This window comes from Solea solea, chromosome 7 (assembly GCF_958295425.1).
Source record: "Solea solea chromosome 7, fSolSol10.1, whole genome shotgun sequence".
In the NCBI taxonomy this organism is placed as follows: Eukaryota; Metazoa; Chordata; class Actinopteri; order Pleuronectiformes; family Soleidae; genus Solea; species Solea solea.
The window spans coordinates 29,768,188-29,793,632 of NC_081140.1; the positions used below are offsets into that span (position 1 = coordinate 29,768,188).

Below are 25,445 nucleotides of genomic sequence, written 5' to 3' on the forward strand. Positions count from 1 at the left end.
AGCTTCCTGCTGAGTGTTTGTTGTGCTCTGTTTCGGAGGCATGTCGCCATCTACAGGCGACGCATGTAAAAGCATGTAATAAACGGCATCATTTCATATCTGTTCATTGTTGAATGACAATATAAACTTGCTCTCAGGGTCATCAGCTGCGAGGAATCCGAGGTTTGTTCAACCGCTCGTCCAAATCCTCGGGGCTCCGGAAACGCTCCATCAGTGATCATCTGCTGCGACGCACGGCCAGCGCTCCGGCCAAAGGACGGAAGAAGACAAAGATGGTGCTCTCAGAGTCTGTGGCTTCAATATCCGAACAAAGGAATGGCCCAGGTGGAGGAGGAGGAGGAGGAGGAGGAGGAGGAGAGGGCATGTCAGTGAAGGAAGGAGGCGTGCATACGCGTCTCCAACCTCGTCCTCCTCTCGTCCACAGACCCATGTCCATGCCTTTAGAGAAGCTCCTGCAGGGGCAGCTGTCGCTGTGCTCCTCTGAAGCAGACTCCATCGTCGGTGAGTCTCCTCATCACCAACATTTACAATCATGCAAATTACTCAACAAAAGTCTGCGGAACCACAAATCTGTCAAATTTGTTTTTAAATGTATTTATGAATGAATGAAACCACCACTGTAGACCGAGGGACCGCTGTAGACCGAGGGACCACTGTAGACCAAGGGACCAGTGTAGACTGAGGGCCCAATGTAGACCGAGGGACCACTGTAGACTGAGGGCCCACTGTAGACCGAGGGACCACTGTAGACTGAGGGCCTACTGTAGACAGAGGGCCCGCTGTAGACCGAGGGACCACTGTAGACCGAGGGCCCACTGTAGACTGAGGGACCACTCTAGACTGAGGGCCCACTGTAGACCGAGGGACCACTGTAGACTGAGGGCCTACTGTAGACAGAGGGCCCGCTGTAGACCGAGGGACCACTGTAGACCGAGGGCCCACTGTAGACTGAGGGACCACTCTAGACTGAGGGACCACTGTAGACCGAGGGCCCGCTGTAGACCGAGGGACCACTGTAGACCGAGGGACCACTGTAGACTGAGGGACCACTGTAGACCGAGGGATAAACAGACTGAAGATCTTAATCATACTGCACAGAGAAAACACAAAATATCATCTTTAACTTAATTATGTACAAAAACATTTACGTTAAGAAGAGCACAGTTTCTCTTTAGTCAGCTGACTGGGTGACAGAATAATAGGTGTAAATATCACATAAGACAAACGTCCACAGTCTGTCCTCAAACAAAGACAAACATCAGGCACCACCCACACCCTGCCCACACCCTGCCCACACCCCGCCCACACTCCTGCCTACCAAGACACTGTTCTCAGTGGAAACACAAGCTTGACCAGGACTGTACCATTCCAGACTGAACCAAACTGGACCAAACTGAACTAATCTGGACCAAACTGTACCAAATTACACCAAATTACACCAAACTGAACCAGACTGGACCAAACTGAACCAAACTGAACCAGACTGGACCAAACTGAACCAAACAACCAAACTAATCCAGACTGAACCAGACTGGACCAAACTGAACCAGACTGAACCAGACTGAACTGAACTGATGTGTAATAATGACATTGTTTTAATGATTGCTGTAAACGTGGTGACAGAAGAGTGTCCTCTGATGTCTTAACATGCCTTTTCTGTCCCATCTTCATTTGCTGTGCTTCTTTATGGTAGAGCACTGACAGGAAGTCCCTGCAGGTAATCTAACACACCTACTCTGTGACGGCATGTCAGCATCGCGTCCAACCACTGTATTGGTTCTGTTTGACCTCATCTGACCATCTTTTCCTTGATATGGATTTGTCTGTTTTTTCATGTCCAGCTTCCCCTTCACCGTCGTACCTGCTGATCCATTTGTCTGTGCATTGGATGGACTGTTACTTGTGTTCATTTATAATTAGCGGTTAAACTGTTGGTCAATATTCCTGTTATTTATAAATATTCTTTCCCTATCATTTGTGTCCTCAGGAGTTTGTCCCCTCACCAGGCCCCGGTCTTCATCTGCTGACCTTTTCGTCAAATCATCCTTTTCTGTTGGACCAAGTGTCTCCTCCTCATGTAAGGCAAACACAATACAAGACTTTGGCCAATCAGAAGAGACTTCATATCTGGTTATTGGTGGTGGAGAAGAAAGAAAGGAAGAAGACTATGCAAATTACCTTTCAGAAGATAATGAAACCAACAGATCAAAGATGATCTCCACAGGAGCAGAGAGGAACTGTTTGGTGTCACCTTCCATAAACAGGATAAGACCAGAGAAACCAGAATCAGCATATAACAGCACAACCTTCACAGTTGCCCCTTCAGTGTCCTCCTCCTCCTCCTCCTCTGTGGCTCCACATCCCTCTGTCAGTGTGGACCATGATGTCCATGATGTGAAGAGTCCCAGCTCTGTGTGTGACAGCACCATATCCAGACTCATCGATGCCATGTCCTTAGACCGTGAGCAAGACTCATGTGGTTCCATCTCTGCTCTGATTGGTCAGTTTGAAACCACTGCTGACCAAAGTGGTTTCTCAACAACTTATCATTTGAGTCCCTCCCTTCAGGCAAACCTCAGATCCACCACTCCAAAACCTCTGCAAGATTTAAGTTCCACTCCCAAGACCAATGCAGCTGTTCTTAACATGAAGCACCTGGTAAATTCCCAACAGGTTCCTCAAAACATGAATACTGTCAATCATGAACCACCTGCTCCATCTTTGTTCTCCAGTCCAGAAACCGCTGAGCTGGAGGAGGTGTACACCATCCTGGACGAGGAGGTGCTGTCACCTGTGTCAGTTTACCACCTGAGGAAACAGATTCACGTTCAGGCCGAGGCTGTGGAGAACAGTCTGAGCTCCTCACCTGCTGAAGATGTTCAGGGTTTAGAGAAAAATCGCAGTAATGATGTGAACAGAAGGTTTGGAAGTGAAGAGCCTGAGGAGGCAGAAGAGAGAGTTTACGAGGAGGTGAAAGATCTCACACCATCTGAGACAGAATGGGCTTCTTCTACAAGGTACGACTGTTACAAGTTTTTCCATGACACAGCTAGAAATAACTTTGGTGAAGTTGAAATTAATGTTGATGAGGATCCAGTGGATATGATGCTGACCTCTTCAAGACATTGCAGCCAGTGGGATGAGCTAAGAAGTCCAACCAAACGCCATGCTATCTACCAAAACCATGAGTCCATTCACAACTACACCCAGCACAAACAGAACCTGTCACATCATCACTTCACCTCATATGCACCTCATGCAGCATTTTCAGAACATCTGTCCCCAGTGAATCGACCTTCGTATCAGCTGACCAATCACCATGGACACCCCGACAACGTCCAGCCTTCACTCCTCCACAGAACGTCCACCTCTCGTCAGCCTTGTCACAACAGTCTGTCCAGTTCTAAGACCTTCAACAAGAGCAGAGACACACAGAGCTTCTCTCAGCAGCAGAGGAGCTTCAGCAGCAGCCAGATCCTCGACTGGTCTCAACAAAACCAGCCTCAGTATCAACAGAAGGAGCAAACACTGAGCGTCCACAATGGTTTCTCTTCTTCTGAAAGTCTTCAGCGTCAGTCTGCTGCGTCTTTAAACACCTGTAGAGACAGAGGGTTGAATACAGTGTCTTCAGACGGTGATGCGGTGTACAGCCACGTGGACTATGACTGCATTAAACCCTCAACAGAGTCCTCGCAGTCACACACACAATCACACACGCTGCAGTCATGGAACCAAAACGTCCAGGTCTCCAACCTGAGGCTCCAGCCTGAACCCAGAGCTTCAATTCAGTCAAACTTAACTTCTTTAGCTGCTCGTTCTCACTCGGTCAGCACAGATTCCACCGCTCGCAGCCAGAGTAAGTCCAAGTCTCTGGGAGATCTGACCTCTGAAGACATATCCTGCAACTTCCAGGGCAAATACCACATCATTAGTCGCAGTTTCATCTCCCCTCATGTGAGGAAGCAAAAGAGAGCGGCCGCTTTGGGAGAAGTCTCTTTCCAATCCCAATCATGTGATCCACTCACAGAACAGCTGCGGAAGCTGGTCACGTTTGAGGTGGATGACCGTGATGGAGAAACACCTCCGTTTCACCATGAAGTAAAACCCTCAGTGTCCCAGCAGCAGGTAACAAGTGTAGCTCCCGATGATTCCCCTCCGCTTCTCACCCGTCGTCTTTCTTCCAGGAGCCAAAGTCGTGTGCGTCACATCAACAGCCGAGCGCGCGAAAGACAGCAGGAGTCGCTGAAGACCAATAATCAATCCAGTGTTGGTGGAGTGGTTTTCAGGAACAAAGCAGCTTCACAGAATCCACCAGCGAACAGACACTCCACCGGTTCTTACATCGCAGGTTGTTACTTTGACGAGCTGGAGGACCGAGGGTTTCCTGAAGGGGCGTGTACGTCCCTGCGTCATGGAAACGGAGATCGTTCTTACACCGACGACACTCTTACAAACTCCTCCAACTGTGCGTCTGAGCCTGAGGTCTACTTCCTGCTCCGACTGTAGCTCTGACCTTTGACCTGTCCAGCACTGATTCTTGATGATGTTTTGCTGTGTTTCCATCATGGTCCGGTTCAGTTTGGTACAGTCCTGGGTCAGGCTTGTGTTTTGACTGAGAACAGAACCTTTACTTGGTCTGAAGGTCGCCTAGCGTGACGTCGTAGCGGTGCGACGACAACGATGGAGGACGTCCAGCACTGACTTGCATGAGATGTTGACACCCAAACAGCTGACTGTCGTGGGTGGAGCCGGTCTAGCTCCGCCCTACTTTACCGCACCACTTTAGTGAAGGGAGACCTGGAATGGAAAGGTTCTGGTTATTTTGGTTCTGTTTCTAATGGAAACACAAAAACAAACATATAGAACCAAACTGAACCAGACTGAACCAAACTGAACCAGGCTGAACCAGTCTGAACCAGACTGAACCAAACTGAATCAGACTGAACCAGTCTGAACCAGACTGAACCAAACTGAACCAGACTGAACCAGGCTGAACCAAACTGAACCAGACTGAACCAGGTTTCCACTCGATGCAAACACAGCTTTTCATTGTTGTTAAAGAGAAACGATCCACAGTTAAATACGTGTTTACAGACCAGAATGTTTCCGTTGTTACAGAGAAATTTCATATAAACCACGGTTGGATGTGACAGCATGAATCTCGTTTATGAAACAGTCTTTATTGTAAATGTATTTGGAAACTGTGATTCCCTCCAAATTCTCGTGCTCTCTTTGTCCTTGTGATGTAAAAACTGTGAACTTTGACTCTGAAGCAGAAAAGAAGTTTAAAACAGCGAGAAAACGTGTGAATGTGTAGAATAATCCAAGTTTGAAGTGATGGATCAAACACGAGTCTTCCCTCGGTTTTCAGTGGTTGTGTGAATATTATTGTCATTGTTTTGAATCACAGATGGATTGTGTGTGTGTGTGTGTGTGCGTTTCTGTTTGTGCATGTTACCTGTGAACATGTCAAGCATGTGACTATGCATCACTTTATACAATCGATGTTTTAATATTTGCACAGAACTCAGTGTGGTTTGAAATGTGTGCAATAATTGAGAAGATTAACTTGGACACGTGAACTCTGCTGTCTTTGATTTATAGAGTCAGAAAAACACAATTCAAAGATTTGGATTTTAAAGCTTTTTATTTTTATAATTGCTTTGATACAGACTTCAGACAGAATCTGTGTTGGCTGTGGTTATTTTATTATTTTACTCTTTTCATTATTATTCCGTCCTTTCTTTCTTTGTATTGTTGCTCAATGAAAACTCTGAGCATTTTCCTACAAATGCAATAAAATATTGAATCTTTGTTTTAAAAAACTTCCTTTGACTCTGAATTCAACAAACGACATAAAACTGCTCATGAAAAATAAGTTTCTAATATAAAGAACATCACACTGCTGATGATGATGAAGCTGCTGCTGCTGCTGATGATGATGATGAAGCTGCCGCTGCTGCTGATGATGATGATGAAGCTGCCGCTGCTGCTGCTGATGATGATGATGATGAAGCTGCCGCTGCTGCTGATGTAGCTGCTGCTGATAAAGATGCTGAAGTTGCTGATGAAGCTGCTGCTGATGATGATGATGATGAAGCTGCTGCTGTATGTAATATTATATATAACATTTTATATCTTTTTCCAGGTTTAGACACATAAGTAACAAAGTTTGAAACATTAAACATCAGTATTTTGTTCTTTAAGTATTTGAATGACTTTAGAAAAGAAGCTTTTCTTTAGTCTCGTGATGTTCTAAAGTTTAAAAACATGTTCCTGCTGAGACAGCGAGGCCGTGGCAGCAGAGAAGATTCTCTCCATCTTTAAATCCGCCAAACTTTCACATTCAGATGCAGAAATCTGATTTGTTTGTTTAAGTTTAAGAGGAATATAAATATGTATGTGATCGTCAGGTTTGTGTTTCTCCATCGACCACAGGATTCTCATGAGCTGATGAGCTGACCAGAGACCAGAGGAACCAGAGCCCAGAGGGATCCGAGGCCCGAAACCAGAGGAACCAGAGCCCAGAGGGATCAGAGACCGGAAACCAGAGGAACCAGAGCCCAGAGGGATCAGAGACTGGAAACCAGAGGAACCATGAACCAGGAACCGGAGGAACCATAGCCCAGAAGAACAAGAGGAACCAGGAGAACTGGTGATGAAACTATTTTTTACACACATTTTTTACAGATTTATGAATTTAAACAGACACCTTCACCAGACATTAAATCTGCTTCATTCATCCATTCATTCATCACTTTAAAGACAGAGTGATGAAGTGATGGCAGAGATTGATATTTGGTTTAACTGTCTGTACCCACCTTTGGCCACTAGATGGAGGTATAACACTTCTTACTGATGCACTGACGCTTCCTTCTATCGCTCACATACTGTTACTTTAATAACATGCAGGATTTTCTTCTTCTTTTTCATTTCTGGTCCAGTTTCTTTCTCATCTTTGAACAGTAGAGGGCAGCATCACAACTCTCTGTGCAGCCTGACCTATTACTGAAAGAAAAGGAAATTTAAGAATTAACTTTAATTGAACATTAACCATAATTCCCATGGATACCATGGATCACCAGTAGGAGGCGCTAAACACCTGCTGGTGCATCGCCAGTGTATTCACAGGGATTCACATGATAAAGTTTTTGTTTCTTTACTTTTCCACTTCAAAGAATCGCAACTTATTGATTTACTGTCGTGTTATTGTTTCAACAAGAGAATCGTGGTTTTCTACCTCGCTGCAACTTTAGACAACAACGAACATTAAAACTTATAGTTAGCTTATAATAAACAGTGCAGACGTTTGTGTGTTGAACTTTAGAACCAAAGCAATCATGGATTCTTTGTTCCTCTGCTTCAGAGGTGACAACACAATGTCTCTGTGTCTCTAAGTATTTGAAATGCTGCAGGAGCTACAGGAGGTGCGGGAGCTACAGGAGGTGCGGGAGCTACAGGAGGTGCGGGAGCTACAGGAGCTACAGGAGCTGCGGGAGCTACAGAAGGTGCGGGAGCTACAGGAGGTGCGGGAGCTACAGGAGGTGCGGGAGCTACAGGAGCTACAGGAGCTGCAGGAGCTACAGAAGGTGCGGGAGCTACAGGATCTGCAGGATCTGCAGGAGCTACAGGAGCTGCAGGATCTGCAGGAGCTACAGGAGCTGCAGGAGCTACAGGAGGTGCAGGAGCTACAGGAGCTGCAGGATCTGCAGGAGCTACAGGAGCTACAAGAGGTGCAGGAGCTGTAGGAGGTAAAGGAGGTACAGGAGGTGCAGGAGTTGAGGATCTGCAGGAGCTACAGGAGGTGCAGGAGCTACAGGAGCTACAAGATGTGCAGGAGCTGTAGGAGGTAAAGGAGGTGCAGGAGCTACAGGAGCTGAGGAGCTACAGGAGGTGCAGGAGCTGCTGGAGCTGCAGGAGGTGAAGGTGGTGCGGGAGCTGTAGGAGGTAAAGAGGTACAGGAGGTGCAGGAGCTATAGGAGCTGAGGAGCTGCAGGAGGTACAGGAGGTGCAGGAGCTGCTGGAGCTGCAGGAGGTGAAGGTGGTGCGGGAGCTGTAGGAGGTAAAGAGGTACAGGAGGTGCAGGAGCTATAGGAGCTGAGGAGCTGCAGGAGGTGCAGGAAGTGCAGGAGCTGCTGGAGCTGCAGGAGGAGCAGGAGGAGCAGGAGCTTTTCTGTGTGGAAAGCAGTTTTCAGTAAGTCAGTAAAGTTGAACATGCAGCAGATTTAATGCTTTAAAAGTGAAAACCTGGAGACGTGAAGACAGATTCTGAAGACTGATGAAGACTGATGAAGATGGACGAGACAGAACCGGCTAACGCTAGCTCTAACTATGATGGACGGGATCAAAGGCAGCAGAACGGTCCAATAAAACAAGGACTGAGGTTTCACAGCAGCTTCAGCAGAACTTTATTTTCCTCCAGGAACTCAGAAGATGTTGGACACGAATAAGAGCTTGGAAATTGGCCTTTAGTTCTTGGGTTTGTGATGAGCGTAACATCATGGTGGTGTGCTCCTCTTCTTGTTGTACACACTCTCATCTCTGTCAAAGAGCCGTTTGTTCATGACTTCCCGCTGTTAGACTGTCCAAGGATCTCCGTCCGAGACAAGTTACGGTATCTGAGATTCTGTGAGTCAGATAAATGTTTGCAGTCTTGTACGCGTCACTGTAGAAAGACGCCATCCGGTCTGCACAGTGCAGTGTGGGTGAATAACACGGTCGTGTTCTGTCTTGGTTTAGTGTCGGAGAAACACCTGATCTGGACCGCTGGTGTTTTTCTTCCTTCAGGTGCAGCAGCAGATTTTTACGTCCAGGTTCAATAACTATATGTTGAGAGTGAAAGATTGATTAAATAAACAGAGTCAGTCAGACATCTACAGGCGACCAGGACTGGTTTGATTTTTAGCAGCAGAGAAGTGAGATCCTGTGAGATCTAACCCTCTGTGATCCTGGAGGATCCTGGAGGATCACAGAGGGTTAGATCCTGGAGGATCACAGAGTTAACAGATGTCAGTGAGACAAAGGAATCGATCGTATCAAAAAGGAGGATTTATTTTATGAGAAGAGATGATACTGGGTCCTAGCTTTACTCTCTAAAAGTCTGAGAACCTTCACATTTAGAGTTTGGCTCTGCATGTGTCTGCTTATGTGGACGCTTTGTGCTCACAGTGTCCAGCAGAGGGCAGCGTTACCTCGGCCTGTCCCGATCCGCAGCAGAAGAAGGAAGTAGCTGCTGTTCCACTTGCAATGATCGTACTTGTGGACTCCCGTACTTGGCGAGTATGTGCTCTGGCCGTACATCCTTGGGTATTGAGAAACTAGCGCCTCCTATTGATGATCCACCTGTCGTTTTTTAGTCAGGCTTCCTTCTTGTTACGGACGATAGGTGATGAGTTGATGGTGTAGAAAGAAAGCCTCTGACACAGGACTCGTACCAAAGTCAGGCTTCAGACCGAGCTCTGCAGCAGCTGGGGAGAATGTTTCTGCCAAATCTCCGAACAATTCCATGCTTTTAAAAGTTCTCTGACATCATCCTATACCTCACATTTGCCCATTTTAGGTATTCTATCTTTGACCTCTGTTGTGAACCTGTTGTAAACTGTCATAGGTGATGCATCTAAACCCCAAAATAACCCTCTTTTGCTTCTCAATGCAATGAAATGCACCTCTTTAACACATTCAAGACAAAAATGAGCTGTGTTAATGTGTTCGTCTAAGTTCATATACTTTACACCACTGGAATAAAACCCCTCTGTTATCCACTGGACTTTCATTTCAATAAGAACGAGCTAAACGACAGAAAAGCACAAACATCTGAATCATCATCATCATCATCATCATCACTCTGAAGATAACGTTTGCTTCATGAAAACATTTGATTTCAAACATATTTGCCCCGTCAGTCACTTCCTCCTGTTTTCATGAGTGAATGAAACTGTGGCAACGATGTTTTTCATGATGAAGGTGAAACAGTGAGGTTCATGTTCACGCAGGTGTGCTCTCCTCCTGTTTACTTCTATTCCACTGTGGCTTTTGTCACTGTTATAAATACTCGCAGCAACATCTGTGATGTGCAGAGACGCTGAGACGTCGTGTTTTCTGTCGACGCTTCACCTGCGAATGTTTCATGTTGTTTTATTGTTCTTGTACCAATGACATTGATCAGTCTGCAAATATCTGAGTGTTCAGGGATGTTGTGGTTCTTGTGGTTCGGTTCACTGTGGCTCGGTTCCGCTCCGTCCCCACTGCTCGTGGGTCTGGTGGGTCTTGGGTTCGGATCCCAGCTGGTTCAGGCCGTGGCTTGTTCTCGCTGGGAGACGCCTGGTGTCACGGGTCTGTTCCAGGACGGGGACGTCGTCATCGGCGGTCTCTTCAGCCTTTATTACCAACCTCCAGCTTTAGATCATGACTTCTCTCAGCTGCCGCTCTACAAACCTTGCACCAGGTCAAACTGTGACTGTTGAATATTGAAGTTAAATGTTGTAAAACCCAAGAGTAACCGAGTGGTTCTTCTGTCTCCCCTGTGCTCTCAGACTGCAGGCTCTTCCATTACAGTACATATATGCCATGGTGTTTGCGCTGGAAGAAATCAACGAGAGTGTGAGGCTGCTGCCAGGAGTGAAGCTGGGTTATCACATTCACGACAGCTGTGCTCTTCCCCTCTGGGCTTTACGAGCCGCTCTGTCGCTGGTCGGAGGAAACAGCAGCAGCTGCAGTTTTTCAGCCGCGACTGACGGAGGAAAGAAAAGTGGAGAAGAGTCGGGTAAAAAACATGATGTTTGAAACCAGAATGCTTTACTGTCACTGAGCACACGCCGAGGGTCTGTCCAGAGCTTGATTATTATAGGATGCACATTTATGAAGGCGATGAAGGACACGATCTTTGGTTCTTTTGAGAAGAAGCGGTTTCTGAACTTTAATGATTCTGTCAAATCAAAGAAATGTTTAGTTGTACAGAACCGAATCACGACATACGTAAACGTTATCTCACGGCACTTGAAGTTCATTCAAACACTCAACTCTTCAGAAGAGTCTCAGCAGGAAGAGAATCTTTTAATCTGAACTGATCTGATCCAACAGCCTGAAAACTCACAGGTCGTAACGTTGACCTGAGTTTTCAACGAGTGAATCAGGATTTAAATGACGCAGTTTTTCTCTTATTCCTATTTTGCCTCCATTCACTCAGCTGTTCTGTGATGTTTGACCATGTTTGATCATGTTTGATCATGTTTGATCATCAGGTGATCAGGCTGTTCCTCTGATCATCGGCGGCGACTCGTCAATAACAGCTATGATTCTCTCCAGACTCCTGGGGCCGCTCGCTGTGCCTTTGGTGAGTTTTTATATTCAACTCTTTGTTTGCATTTTTGTATTTTATATTAAAGTGAAGCTGCAGGTGCTGGATGATCTCTCACCATCAACTTCACTGATCACGCTGTGCTTTAATCACGTGTTTCTAATGGTTAGTTTCATGTCATCAGTGAAAAGTGAACAACGTCTCACTGTCGATGAAAGACAATAAATGTTGAATTCATTCTTTGGTGAAAAGCTTTTATTGATCGTTGGTGCAATAACACTGACTTTATCATAAAGATCAAAATGTCATATTTATTATAAACTGCAGCAACGACATTGATAGAAAACTCAACAACCCAGAGCTGAAGTTCAGATTTGTGTGTGAGTGTCTTTTTCAGCTGAGCTACACGGCCAGCTGCCCATGTCTGAGTGACAGGAGCCAATATCCAAACTTCTTCAGGACCATGCCCAGCGACATTTACCAAGCACGAGCCATCGCGCAGCTTGCGATCAGCTTAAACTGGACATGGATTGGAGCTGTAGTGGCAAAAAACAGTTATGGCCTCATGGCAATAAAGGTGTTTCCACTGCAAATGTTACAGCATGTGTGTCAGAAACATGCACAGGTGAGACTTTACATTTCTGATTCCAACTGCTTTAATCAGATTTTTCAGGAGGAGACTCGAGGAGCAGGAGTGTGTTTGGCATTTGTGGAAACTCTCCGCAGAGAGAATATTGTGAGCGATGCCACACGCGCAGCACTTGCCATTCAAGCCTCGACTGCAAAGGTGATTCTGATCTTCACCTGGTACACAGATGTGAGGGAACTGTTCCAGCAGCTGGACGCCAGGAATGTGAGACACACACGGAATCTAGGAATCTGTCGAACTCTGCTCTTTAAAGAAAAGTCACAGATTATTGTAAAGATTTTGTTGTCACTGCAGGTGACTGACAGGCAGTTTCTGGCCAGTGAGGCCTGGAGCACCAGTGGGGATCTTCTCCAACATCCTTCCTCTTCTAAAGTGGCAAGTGGGGTCCTGGGAGTGGCCATTAGGAGTTCAGCTATACCTGGATTTGAAAAGTATCTCAGAAATCTCAGCCCATCTCATCGTCCAAATGATAAATTCTTACGAGAATTTTGGGAGAACGTGTTTCTCTGTCGTCTTAAAGACTCGGCTGCTGCTAACACACTGCCTCCGTGCAGTGGCACAGAGTCTCTGCAGACGGTGCACAATCTTTTTACGGACACATCTCAGCTAAGAGTGACGTATAACGTCTACCTGGCTGTTTACGCCGCAGCCCACGCTCTTCACAGGCTTCTCTCGTGTCCTGACATTAAGAGTCTTCCTGGAAACAGCAGCTCCACCTGCTCCGTTCCAAAACACATCAAACCCATGGAGGTAAAATCACTTCTGTTTCTCACTGTGTAATTTTCACACCCCACTTTTCCACATTTCCCATTTTGGTTGTGTTGATGCTTACAGGTCCTACAGCACTTGATGAAGGTGAACTTCACTACACCACAGGGGGAAATGTTTTATTTTGACGGAGCTGATGTTCCAGCAAAGTACGACCTCGTGAACTGGCAGAAAACTCTCGGAGGGAAACTCAAACTTGTCCTGATTGGTCGTGTAGATGGATACGACCTCCAAATGAATGAGTCAGCAATTCAATGGAGCACAGGGTCCAATCAGGTGATCCTGACTCAGGCCAACGTCCAAACATCTAATGAATAAAATGCTTATGATTTACTTGAAAATATGTTGTTTTTGTTCAGGTTCCTGTTTCAGTTTGCAGTGAGCGCTGTCGTCCAGGAACCAGAGTGGCCACAAGGAAAGGAGAACCAGTCTGCTGCTTTGACTGTCTCCGGTGTACTGAAGGAGAAATAAGCAACACAACTGGTGAGGAAATCACAGCATATGAGTGTGTGTGTGTGTGTGTGCTTCGTTTCAGAAGGTTCCACAAACACAAGCTAAGAATCACATGTTGTACGTGTAGCTGTTTTAATGTAGAATCTGCGTTCAGGAAACTTGGAGCTGCGTGGTCCAGTGAACAGCAGCAGCTGTGTTGTATTTGGCACATGCAGGCGCTGGTTTGGGCAGCACTCACTCATAGACCAGACGAAACTGACTCCAGCTCCTCCCACAAACACTCATGTATAATGTATTCATTGAAGAGTTTCCTGTTTCCTGTGCCAGGTTCTCCTCACTGTGAACCTTGTCCACCTGAGTTCTGGTCCAATTCTGACAGAACCGCCTGCGTCCCTCGCCAGCTGGACTTCCTGTCCTTTAATGAAACCTTGGGTATAACACTAACTACAGTTGCTGTGTTTGGTGTCACGGTGACAACAGCTGTGTTTGTGGTTTTTCTTTACTACCGTCAAACACCGATGGTAAGATCCCAGTAACAGCAACAACACTCATCATCTTTGGTTTAGTTTGAACATAAAACATGTGAATGTCTTTTCAATATCAACTCTTTATTGTAGGTTCGAGCCAACAACTCTGAGCTGAGCTTCCTGCTTCTTCTGTCTCTGAAGCTGTGCTTCCTCTGCTCTCTGGTCTTTATCGGTCGTCCGTCAGTCTGGTCTTGTCGTTTCCAGCAGGCAGCCTTTGGCATCAGCTTTGTTCTTTGTGTTTCCTGCCTTCAAGTCAAAACCATGGTGGTTCTGGCAGCCTTTCGCTCGGCTCGTCCTGGAGCCGAAGCCTTGATGAAGTGGTTTGGTCCAGGTCAACAGAGAGGAAGTGTCTGCTTCTTCACCAGTATACAGGTCAGTGTTTCTTTTTAATTGTATCTCGTTACACATTTTCATGAGCCTGACTTTGTGCTGTTTTTGTTTCATCAAGGTTCTCATCTGTGTCATTTGGCTCTCAATCAGCCCACCGGTTCCTCAGCCTGACCTCGATGTGCCTGGTTTAAAGGTGACGCTGCGATGTGCCATGGCCTCGGTGGTGGGCTTCTCTCTGGTTCTGGGCTACATCGGCCTCCTCGCCTGCACCTCCCTCCTCTTGGCTTTTCTCGCTCGGAAACTCCCCGACAACTTCAACGAGGCCAAACTCATCACCTTCAGCATGTTGATCTTCTGTGCAGTCTGGGTGGCGTTTGTTCCCGCCTACATCAGTTCTCCTGGAAAATATGCAGTTGCTGTGGAGATTTTTGCGATTATTGCCTCTAGCTATGGTTTGCTTTTCTGTATCTTTGCTCCAAAGTGTTTTATCATTCTTTTAAGGCCCGAGAAAAACACCAAGAAATACCTGATGGCCAGGTAGCAGAGGAAACTATGCCTTTGTTTATGATTGTGAGTCATCACATTTATCAATTCCATATGCATTTCAGTCACCATACTTTAAAAGTACTGTAATTACGTGTCAAGTATAGATTTATATTCATAACCTATTGGAGTTAAATCATAGCCCTTTTTTACTTCAGTGTTTCACATTTGTACAAATTCACAAACGTTGCACAGCAAAAGAAAAATACCATCAATAAACAAATAAAAATAACATTCATGATGTTCTGTTTCTTTTCTGTTTGAGTTTTAATATCTAAATTCTGAGACTTACAAACTTTACTAATTTGTTCAAAAAGTCCCAGAAATAAGAGGCCCCTCCCTCGTCTGCAGGAGATATTTGGAGAGTTAGAACAATTCATTTGTGTTGGACTTCGCCTTTTATTCTTCTAAGTGTTTGAACACATGTTCAATTATGACATGAAGGAAACGTTAAAGCACTTATTGAACTAAACTATCGCCGTTTTGTGGTTCGGCACCTTAAAACCTTCGAGTGTAGAATAATAACTGCTGCCTGAGCCACAGGGCCGGTTCTACGCAGGAATATATTAGTGGGCTCTCAAATCTAAAGCAAGCTTTTTTGTGTTTGGAATGTTGCCTGTACACGTTGTATTTAAGCATGTTGCACTTTCACTTTCATCGGCGAGTTAAAGTAAGGATGTAGCAACAGCTTCTCCCTGTGGTTCCAAACCACACTCTATAACAGTGTTTCCCAAGCCTGGTCCTCAGGGAACACTGCCCTATGGTCTCTTCTAATGTTTCAAACCAAAAGAAAAACTGGATTAAACTGAACAACTGAGACATGTTTGTTTCCAGTAGAGATCTCAAGAAGAAAACTGTTTTTGTAATTTACTGACGTACTTGATATCTCAGTAATAAATGAATAATAAAATCAGGAAAACCTCTCATAAAAACAGAGATGAAGAAATCTGGAAATATTTCAGGGACATAATACGTTAATGCAGAAAACTGAAACCAAACACAATTTCATAAAATAAAACCAAAACCAACCAAAACAAATAACAATAATGGTCATATTTATATATTATGGTAAATTGATTTAAAGTGCTTGCAAAGGAAGAAAAGCAATGAGATAACAGGTAAAAAGGTTAAAATGTAAAAAGACGGCCTCACATAAAAGCAAGTCTATAAAAATGAGTTTTAAGAAGAGATTTAAAAGATGACACTGATCAAGCCTTATCTCCACGGGCAGGCCGTTCCAAAGCCAAGGCGTTCTGACGGAGTAAGCGAGGTCACCCTTTGTTTTGAGCCTCGGCCTCAGAACAGTTAAGAGAGACCCACCCGCGGATCTAAGGCTGCGAACAGGCTCGTATGGGGTCAGCAAGTCTGTGATGTTTTCAGTGGCTAGACCTTGATGAGCCATAAAAGTGATCAGTAAAATCTTAAAATCAATTCTAAAACATACGGGGAGCCAGTGGAGTAATGTGATGCCGTCTGTTAAAACCGGTGAGAAGCATGATGATGGATTTATGAGTTGCAGTAATCTAAACGGGAGAATATGAGGAGAACGGGAGAATATTACTGGTAGAGCCATTCAAGGAGCCTGGGGCTGTTTCTGCTGCTCGGACACTGGTCGAGCTAAGACAAGGCCGGCTCCCCGTCTGCCTCCGCAATTTACATGATTTCCCTGTCACCATAGGACGCTACCAGAAGCTGAGCCTTTTTGAGCCTTGCTGGATATTATAGACGGTTTGTCGCCGGGTTTGCTAAGATTGCACGACCGCTAAATTCACTTTTGATCGGCATATCAAATGACAAAAGCCTAAGTTCCCGTCCCTTAAGGTGGTCAGCCGAGTCCCAAGCTGCCTTTGATAACTTAAAAAAGACACTAACTGAGGCCCCCGTGTTAGCTTATGCTGATTTTTCCAAGCCATTTGTTCTCTACACAGATGCCAGCCATCAGGGGTTGGGAGCAGTGTTGGCTCAAGTCCGGGAAGGTAAGGAGCGAGTAATTGCTTATGCCAGCCGGAGTTTACATCCCACAGAACGCAACGATGCCAATTACAGCTTGTTGAAGTTGGAACTGCTAGCACTGAAATGGGCAATTACAGAGAAGTTCAAAGACTACTTGACAGGGGCTGAGTTCATTGTGTATACGGACAATAATCCTGTGGCTCATTTACAATCTGCCAGGTTGGGTGCAGTAGAGCAGCGCTGGATGGCCCAGCTGGCATCCTTCAACTTCAAGGTGAAGGATGCCCAGTGACTCGTATCAAAATATTCTGGTCATGACAGACATGTTTGAGTAAATTATAGCTACGCCTGGGCTATGCCCACTCGCGATCAGACAGCCAAAACCAAAGTACGTGCCATTTGGTCCCAAATCATACAGACCTTTGGCTGCTGTGGGAAATAACCAGTTTTCTTCTTGTTTTCTGTAGTGGTTTAAGATAACAATTAACCAATAGTCGAGCTGTGAACAAATGCTGGGGGGATCATTTCATAGGGAAAGGTCAACGTGAGGGTTGCACATGATGACATCTGTTGGTTTTCGTAAAAAAAAAGATAACATCTACTGGGGTCATAAACATTAGGTATGGTATTTGTTCTTGTTGTAAGATTTCTGGAAGAAAGGGAGAGAAGATTTAGACCGTCTTGGTGATAGGGTCTCTCCTTCATGCATGAAGTAAAGACATAATTTACTCAACACTGATGACTCTAGAATTTCTTGCACACTGCCCTGCTCAGTTCCATTCTGATCAGGATCCCAATTTTGAATCAGACTTAATGAAACAGCTATGCGATCTGTATGGGGTCTCCAAAAGTAGGGCTACTCCATACCACCCTGCAGGTAATGGAAGATTAGAGAGGATGAATCAAACCCTGCTTGCCATGCTCCGTACTCTGGAGACCGAAAAACAGAGTAGGTGACCAGAGTACTTGCCTGAATTGTTGCAAGCTTACAACAACACAGTACATTCGGCCACCGGTTTTGCTCCAACTTACCTTATGTTTGGCCGGCATCTCAGACTCCCAGTAGATGTTGGGTTGGGGGTTGTACAGGAGAAACCAAACAGTGGGCTGGGGGGCTGGGTTAGCGACCATCATCAGAAGATGAAATATGCTTATGAACTGGCAGGCAAAAAGATGACCACAACTGCTAAACAGACAAAACGCTGCTATGACCAGAAAGCTAATGCTTCCCCTTTGTTGCTAGGTGAGCGGGTGTGGGTTCGAAATCGAGGTTGGGACCACGAACCTGACATTGTACTAGAAACTGTGGGAGACTCAGAACTGGTGTACAGGGTAAGGCCGGGGGGGGGGAGTCTTACAGAGGAATTTGCTTAAACTGTGTACAGGTTCCCTGCCACAACCACAATCCCCTGCCCCACAGCTGACTGGACAGAGAGAGACTGAATTGCCTATGTTGTATTGTGTTCCTGCCATCAACATGCCTGCAGATGAGGGACAATGAGGGACCGGCGCGACGGTCCTCTCGACCGAATCAGGGGGTGCCACCAGAGCTTTATAGACTGTAAGGGGCCGTTGCAGGGACTGCTAACGCTTAGCCGTGGGGGAATGTGACAGGGTCAGTTTTTTGTGTTATAGGTTTTTATTTTTTGTTTAGTTTTTTGGGATTTAAGGACGTTTGTTATTTTGCATGTTGTGTTATTTTGCATGTTGTGTTGTGTTTTTACAGATTTGGTTGTAGTTTTACAACCAAATTTGGTTGTAGTTTTACAACCAAATTTGGTTTGTAGCTTTATGTTTTTGTATGTTTTCTCCAACTGACTGTGAACTATCCACAGACCTGCCAATAGCAGTCTGATTAGCAACGAGCCACAGGTGGTGGCGAGCAGGAGAGCAACCTTTAATATTTCAGACACTAGTGCACGCCAGGGAGACAGAGAGGACTTAGGAAACGGCCAGACGCCAGGAGACGACTGGCCGCCGAAGAGACCACCTGCACCCGAAGCGACTCCAGCCTGGAGAAGTGTGTGCGTGTCGCTTGGAGCGCCGAACGGGAGAGCAGAAGGCTGGCTGCGGGGCCAGGTGGAGTAAAGACAGCGTGGAGTGGGCGAGCTGGTGTGTTGGCGGAGGACTGGCGGCACATTAAGCCGTTTGAGTGTCGGGCTCGTAGCAACATGGGCTCGTAGAGGGGTGTGGTCACGATGCACCCCTCTCACAGCTAAGTACCCTCTCCGTCCTTTTTTACTGGATTTGGGCAGATTTTAGATTTGGAGATTCATTTAACATGATTTTACATTGGGCCCGATTAATTATCCCAGCTTTTTTTTCTCTCCTTGTGTATGTTCGCTGACTGGAGGCCTGTTCGCCTCGGAGGAGGACGGGGTCGCGGCCGAGTCTGCGAGTGACTGTCCAGGGACACGAGGGACCCATGGGGAGATTTTGGGCTGGGATAATTTTATCATTACTTCCCTTGTTTTATTGTAATAAATGTGTGTGTATATTATTGATTAGAGTCATGGTTTTTTTAACTCTGCTCAAACCCTGATTTTAATTAAGAACCTGTGTGTTAGTCGACCTTTAAGGGTCCTAGGCCCTCACCCCTAGGTGGCGTCGGCAACACCCGTTTAACAAATTAAGTGATTTTTAGAGCAATTAAACTGCGCCACACCTAGGTTTCTGACAGTGGGCTTTATGTTACTGGATAACGGACCAAGACTGATGGGACTGGAGATGGTGTTTGGTGGGTTAAACAGTAATATTTCTGATTTGGAGTTGTTTAATTGGAGAAAGTTATGGGCCATCCAGCGGTTCACATCTTTTAGACTAAAACAGCAACCAGGCTTCTCTGAGATCGTTGGGTCTCAGTGGGAGGTATATCTGTGTGTCGTCAGCATAGCTGGATGATTTGGCCGAGTGGGAGCATATAAATAGAAAATAAGATTGGACCTAAAATAGAACCCTGCTGTACACTATAGGCTATTTGGGTTGTGTGAGTGGTTGCCTATGGTGACTGCACAGGTTCTGTTAAAAAGGTAAAAGCAAAACCAACCAAGTGCTGTGTCCCTGATACCACCCCAGGATTTAAGACGGTCAATTAAAAACTTGTGATCTATAGTATCGAAAGTGGCGCTTAAGTCTAAAAGAATTAAAATAGCGAGCTCTCCTCTGTCTGTAGTTAAAAGCAGGTCGTTGGTTATTTTGAAGAGGGCAGTTTTAGTACTATGTAAAACTCTAAAACTGGATTGAAATTTCTCAAATAAATTATTTTGCGCCATAAAAGATAAAAGTTGGGAGGAAAATACTTTTTCTAAAACTTTTGATAAAAACGGAAGTTTAGAAATTGGTCAAAAATTATTAAAATCAGTGCGGTCTCTGTTGGCTTTCTTTAAAAGAGGTTGGACTGCAGCATGCTTAAAAACAGAGGGAAAAACACCATGGGTTAAAGAACTATTTACAATGGATAAAATACTGGTTTTATTTTATTATTTATATTAATTAAATAATTATTTATTTATTTTTACCATGTCATGTCTGGGGCTCCGTACAACCGATACGCTCAGCAGCTACAACAAGAGTAGTTCTTCTTCCTCTACGGTTGAAAGTACGTCACCGGATGTGCCCGGACTCTAGTGCCCGGACTAGGAGGCGCTGCTGTTTAGAGGAGTGGTGAAATTCACCAGTGATGTTATTAGTCAACGGAAGTGCATTTCCGCTCCGTAGAGCTCTGGATAACAATCAAACCCTGCGCTCTCAGCAGTGGCTGAACTGATTGTTATAGACTTTTAGGGCTTCATAGACAAGGTCGTGACGCAGATACACACAAAAACACAGCGTTAATTGGCACTTCTAGGCTGTGGCCTCTTTAACAAAGCTCATTACCGTTCATCAGGGCCATCACTGCACGTATCGAGGACAGTGTTGAGCCACAGTTGTCATAAATATTGTATCCAACAGAAACATTTAGAAGAACGAAGTCACTTGGTTCATTTCATTTCTTCTATTGCAAATATTATGGTCTGGGCAAATCGGAACTCCCTGAGGTTGATACCTCAACAAAAAAGATCAACATAGAATCTTGTGAATGATTCAAAATCATTTCAGTCAAGTTTCAGAATAACAATTACACAGTTTGTCTGTAGAGTTTTGAAATAAAATTCTGAAGCTGGAATTGAATTTTGCAGATTGTTCCATTTATTATTATATTATTTATTTATATACTGACTATCACTACACCTTATAACTCGTAGTGTCATAAATATGTCAAACTCAATGAGCCAGTGATGAGTGAGCGTAATTAATGCTGTTGAAGTTTATTTTGAATAATATAGAATTGATTTATCACAAAGGGCTTTCTGAGATCATTGAAAAGGTCAAACAAACATAAACATACATCTAATAATAAAATGACTATTTTAAAATTATGTCAAAGGATTTTTTTCTTTCTTCTTTAAATATTCTTGTTTTTATGATTTATTTGGAATATTTTTTTTCCTCAGTGTAGCATCTTTTTTATGGAGCTCTGTATTTGGATATATGAATTAAAGTCAGACTTTTGACAACGAATCAAAATAAACACACCTGCTTTAACAAGGCAGTGGACTGTGTGATATTTAATTTGATGTTATTGTTATTTTTCAGCCAAAGGGAATATTAATATGAAGCTGATTTGCCTGTTAGGCCTCTTTTAATTAAAAAGGTGTTTGTGTCTCTGTCTCTGGGGGGCTTTGTCTTTTGGGAGCGGCTTTAATTTGAAAGAATGATGTGAAGAACAATGATTAACACCTCAGGCTTTTCCAACTTCATAATAACAAGAATAATAATTCATAACTGTGTCTCTGTGTCAACTCAGCTTTGTTTCTTTAGAAATATTGCATCAGGATTTCATCAGATCTGTTTGTGAGACATTGATGATAATACTTTACTTTACCTTAACTAAAATTAAGTTTAGTTCTGTTTATTGAAAGTCACCATAAGTTATTATAATAATAATAATAATAATAATAATAATAACAACTAATGGTGACTTTCAATGATGACTTTCCATAATAATAAGGATAATAATGATATAATGAAATAATAATAATAACTTTAGTTAGTCACTATTAGTTACTTCCTGAGATCTACATTCATAAAAATATAAACATAAATAGAAACACAAGTCAAGTGCAGTCAAATGTATAGAAACATAAAATATCAATAACATAAATGAAGACAGTATATAGATTAGATAGATATATAGATATATATATAGATAGATTCTCATGCATTAGCAGAGCATTGATTATATATTGTATAGATAATGTATGGATGAAATGTTGTATAGACGAAATGTTGTATAGATGTAATGTTGTATAGATGTAATTGACAAGATGGTTCAGAGAGGACTCAGACGCAGAGTCCTTTGAATGGTCTTTATTGGCACTCGTAAACAAAACACAAGACAGATTCTCTTTACTGAGGGAAAACAAAAGCGAGGCTAAGTCACAATCCTAGTGATTGGAGTTCCTAAAAGGTTGTAAAATGTACAAACAGAAATCTCTCCCAAGGAGGAAAACAAAAAGGGCTATAAATCTTAACTACGGTATCAGCTGAAAGGCTATGATAAGAAAACTTACAAAAGAAAGCATCGCTCACTAAGAGGTTCGAAAACTTGTGGAATCTGTGGCTGTGACGAGGAGCTCTGGTGATCAGGCATGGGCGGAACCACACTGGCATTGAAACAAGGAAACGGAGAGTTTTTAAGGTTCACATGGCTTAATTGTCAGCAGGTGTGTGTAATCAGGACCGGCAGGCCGTCGGAGGAGGGGGCGGGGCAAACTGCTGGAGTGACAGTAATGTTGTGTAGATGTAATGTTGTATAGACGAAATGTTGTATAGACGAAATGTTGTATAGACGTAATGTTGTATAGATGTAATGCTGTATGGATGTAATGTTGTATAGATGTAATGCTGTATAGATGTAATGTTGTATAGCTGTAATGTTGTATAGACGTAATGTTGTATAGACGAAATGTTGTCTAGACGTAATGTTGTCTAGACGTAATGTTGTCTAGACGTAATGTTGTCTAGATGTAATGTTGTCTAGATGAAATGTTGTCTAGATGATGTTGTATATATGAAATGTATAGATTAAATGTGTAGATGATGTTGTATAGATGAAATATTGTATAGACGTAATGTTGTATGGATGTAATGTTGTATAGCTGTTATGCTGTATAGATGAAATTTTGTCTAGTTGAAATGTTGTATAGATGAAATGTATAGATGAAATGTTGTGACGATGATGTTGTATAGATGAAATGTGTCGATGATGTTGTATAGATGAAATGTATAGATGAAATATTGTATAGTTGAAATGTTGTATAGATGATGTTGTATAACTGCCGGAGTGACAGTAATGTTGTATAGACGAAATGTTGTATAGACGAAATGTTGTATAGATGAAATGTTGTATAGACTTAATGTTGTATAGATGTAATGTTGTATAGATGTACTTTTTGGATAGATGTAATGTTGTCTAGATGAAATGTTGTCTAGATGATGTTGTATAGATGAAATGTATAGATTAAATGTGTAGATGATGTTGTATAGACGTAATGTTGTATGGATGTAATGTTGTATAGCTGTTATGCTGTATAGATGAAATTTTGTCTAGTTGAAATGTTGTATAGATGAAATGTATAGATGAAATGTTGTGACGATGATGTTGTATAGATGAAATGTATAGATGAAATGTGTCGATGATGTTGTATAGATGAAATGTATAGATGAAATGTGTCGATGATGTTGTATAGATGAAATGTATAGATGAAATGTTGTATAGTTGAAATGTTGTATAGATGATGTTGTATAACTGCCGGAGTGACAGTAATGTTGTATAGACGAAATGTTGTATAGACGAAATGTTGTATAGATGAAATGTTGTATAGACTTAATGTTGTATAGATGTAATGTTGTATAGATGTACTTTTTGGATAGATGTAATTTTGTATAGATGAAATGTTGTGTCGATGATGTTGTATAGATGAAATGTATAGATGAAATGTTGTATAATTGAAATGCTGTATAACTGCCGGAGTGACAGTAATGTTGTATAGATGTAATGTTGTATAGATAAAATGTTGTATAGATGAAATGTATAGATGAAATGTTGTCTAGATGATGTTGTCTAGATGTAATGTTGTATAGATGAAATGTTGTCTAGATGATGTTGTCTAGATGTAATGTTGTATAGATGAAATGTTGTCTAGATGATGTTGTATAGATGAAATTTTCTATAGATGAAATGTATAGATGGAATGTTGTGTAGACGATGTTGTATAGATGAAATGTATAGATGATGTTGTATAGATGAAATGTATAGATGAAATATTGTATAGACGTAATGTTGTATAGATGTAATGTTGTATGGATGTAATGTTGTATAGATGTAATGCTGTATAGATGTAATGTTGTATAGATGTAATGTTGTATAGATGAAATTTTGTATAGTTGAAATGTTGTATAGATGAAATGTATAGATGAAATGTTGTGTTGATGATGTTGTATAGATAAAATGTATAGATTAAATGTTGTAAAGTTGAAATGTTGTATAAATGAAATGTTGTTTAAATGAAATGTTGTATAGATGTAATGCTGTATCGATGAAATGTTGTATAGTTAAAATGTTGTATAGATGAAATGTTGTATAGATGATGTTGTATAGATGAAATGTTGTATAGATGATGTTGTATAGATGAAATGTATAGATGAAATGTTGTATGGATTATGTTGTATAGATGATGTTGTATAGATGAAATGTATAGATGAAATGTTGTATAGATGATGTTGTATAGATGAAATGTATAGATGAAATGTTGTATGGATTATGTTGTATAGATGATGTTGTATAGATGAAATGTTGTATAGTTGAAACGTTGTATAGAGGATGTTGTATAAATGAAATGTTGTATAGATGATGTTGTATAGATGAAATGTACATATGTAACATATAGATGATGTTGTGTAGTTGAAATGTTGTATAGGTGTAATGTTGTATAGATGATATTGAATAGATGAAATGTACATATGTAACATATAGATGATGTTGTGTAGTTGAAATGTTGTATAGATGAAATGTTTTATAGATGAAATGTTTTATAGATGAAATGTTGTATAGATGAAATGTTGTATAGATGTTGAACATGTGAACATTTCACCACTGAATAAATGTTGATCTTCTATGTTGTAGTTGCAGTTTTCTTCAGCCGACAGCAGAGGCCAGTATTGGTGACTTTATGAAGAAAAAACTGTTACTGCTGTGTTAAAAACACAATAAAAAGTTATATTTTTAGTTATTGTTATTATCCAGACAGTGAGAACTGGTAACATATAAAACAAATGCTTATCATATTATGAGAGAGATAAATATTAATATTTCTTTCTTTGATTGTGTCAGTGGTTTATGTGATGTGCTATTTTGAAATTGCCCTGTGAATCAAAAACTTTTCACATCTGAGCACATTAAAGATCATTATTATTATTGTTGTTGTTGTTGTATTATTATTATTATTAGTAGTTGTAGTAGTATCATACACCACCACAGAATTTTCTTTGTGACTTTAGGTGCAACTGTACCATGGACAACACTGCCATCTCCTGGCAAAGATTATATAACAACCAAAGGTTTCCAAAATGATAAGACATGATGATGATGACTAAGAAAGGAAAATACTTAAAGCACTATACACAATAAATAATAAATAAACATAAAAAATAAATACTAAAATAATAATAAAAAAGTAAATAAACACTTCAAATGTGATGGTGTCCTGTCCCGCACACCTGATTGTTACACGTCGGCAAATTTGTTAGTTATGTTTGTTTTGGGAGTCACGTTTTTGTCATTTCCTGTTTTATTTTGGTGAGGGTCAAGGGTTTCCTGTTGGTC

At 42.4% G+C, this 25,445-nt stretch overlaps 2 protein-coding genes across 6 annotated transcripts in view; both read left to right on the forward strand.

Annotated features, from left to right (window-relative positions):
* The window catches only part of plch1 (phospholipase C, eta 1), a 28,868-nt gene extending 23,049 nt beyond the window's left edge, over positions 1–5,819 (forward strand). For all 3 annotated transcript variants that reach the window (XM_058633383.1, XM_058633384.1, XM_058633385.1), the window contains 2 exons: positions 138–501; positions 1,988–5,819. In XM_058633383.1, the coding sequence (XP_058489366.1) occupies positions 138–501; positions 1,988–4,506 (2,883 nt within the window). In that variant the 3' untranslated portion in view covers positions 4,507–5,819. The remainder of the gene's footprint in view (positions 1–137; positions 502–1,987) is intronic.
* Positions 5,820–6,337: 518 nt separating this feature from the next.
* On the forward strand, positions 6,338–14,798 carry LOC131462317 (extracellular calcium-sensing receptor-like). Of its 3 annotated transcripts, XM_058633387.1 has the most exons (11): positions 8,922–10,444; positions 10,533–10,762; positions 11,241–11,332; positions 11,694–11,873; positions 11,961–12,149; positions 12,240–12,695; positions 12,780–12,989; positions 13,073–13,196; positions 13,494–13,687; positions 13,784–14,065; positions 14,142–14,798. In XM_058633387.1, exons 1-11 carry the CDS (start codon positions 10,152–10,154, stop codon positions 14,562–14,564), a joined length of 2,673 nt encoding a protein of 890 aa, XP_058489370.1. In that variant the 5' UTR covers positions 8,922–10,151; the 3' UTR covers positions 14,565–14,798. The 3 variants fall into 3 exon arrangements, with proteins under 3 accessions (XP_058489371.1, XP_058489370.1, XP_058489369.1); XM_058633388.1 differs by lacking the exon at positions 8,922–10,444 and adding an exon at positions 6,338–6,655 and having other exon boundaries at positions 11,694–12,149; XM_058633386.1 differs by having other exon boundaries at positions 11,694–12,149.
* The last annotated feature ends 10,647 nt before the right edge of the window (positions 14,799–25,445 follow it).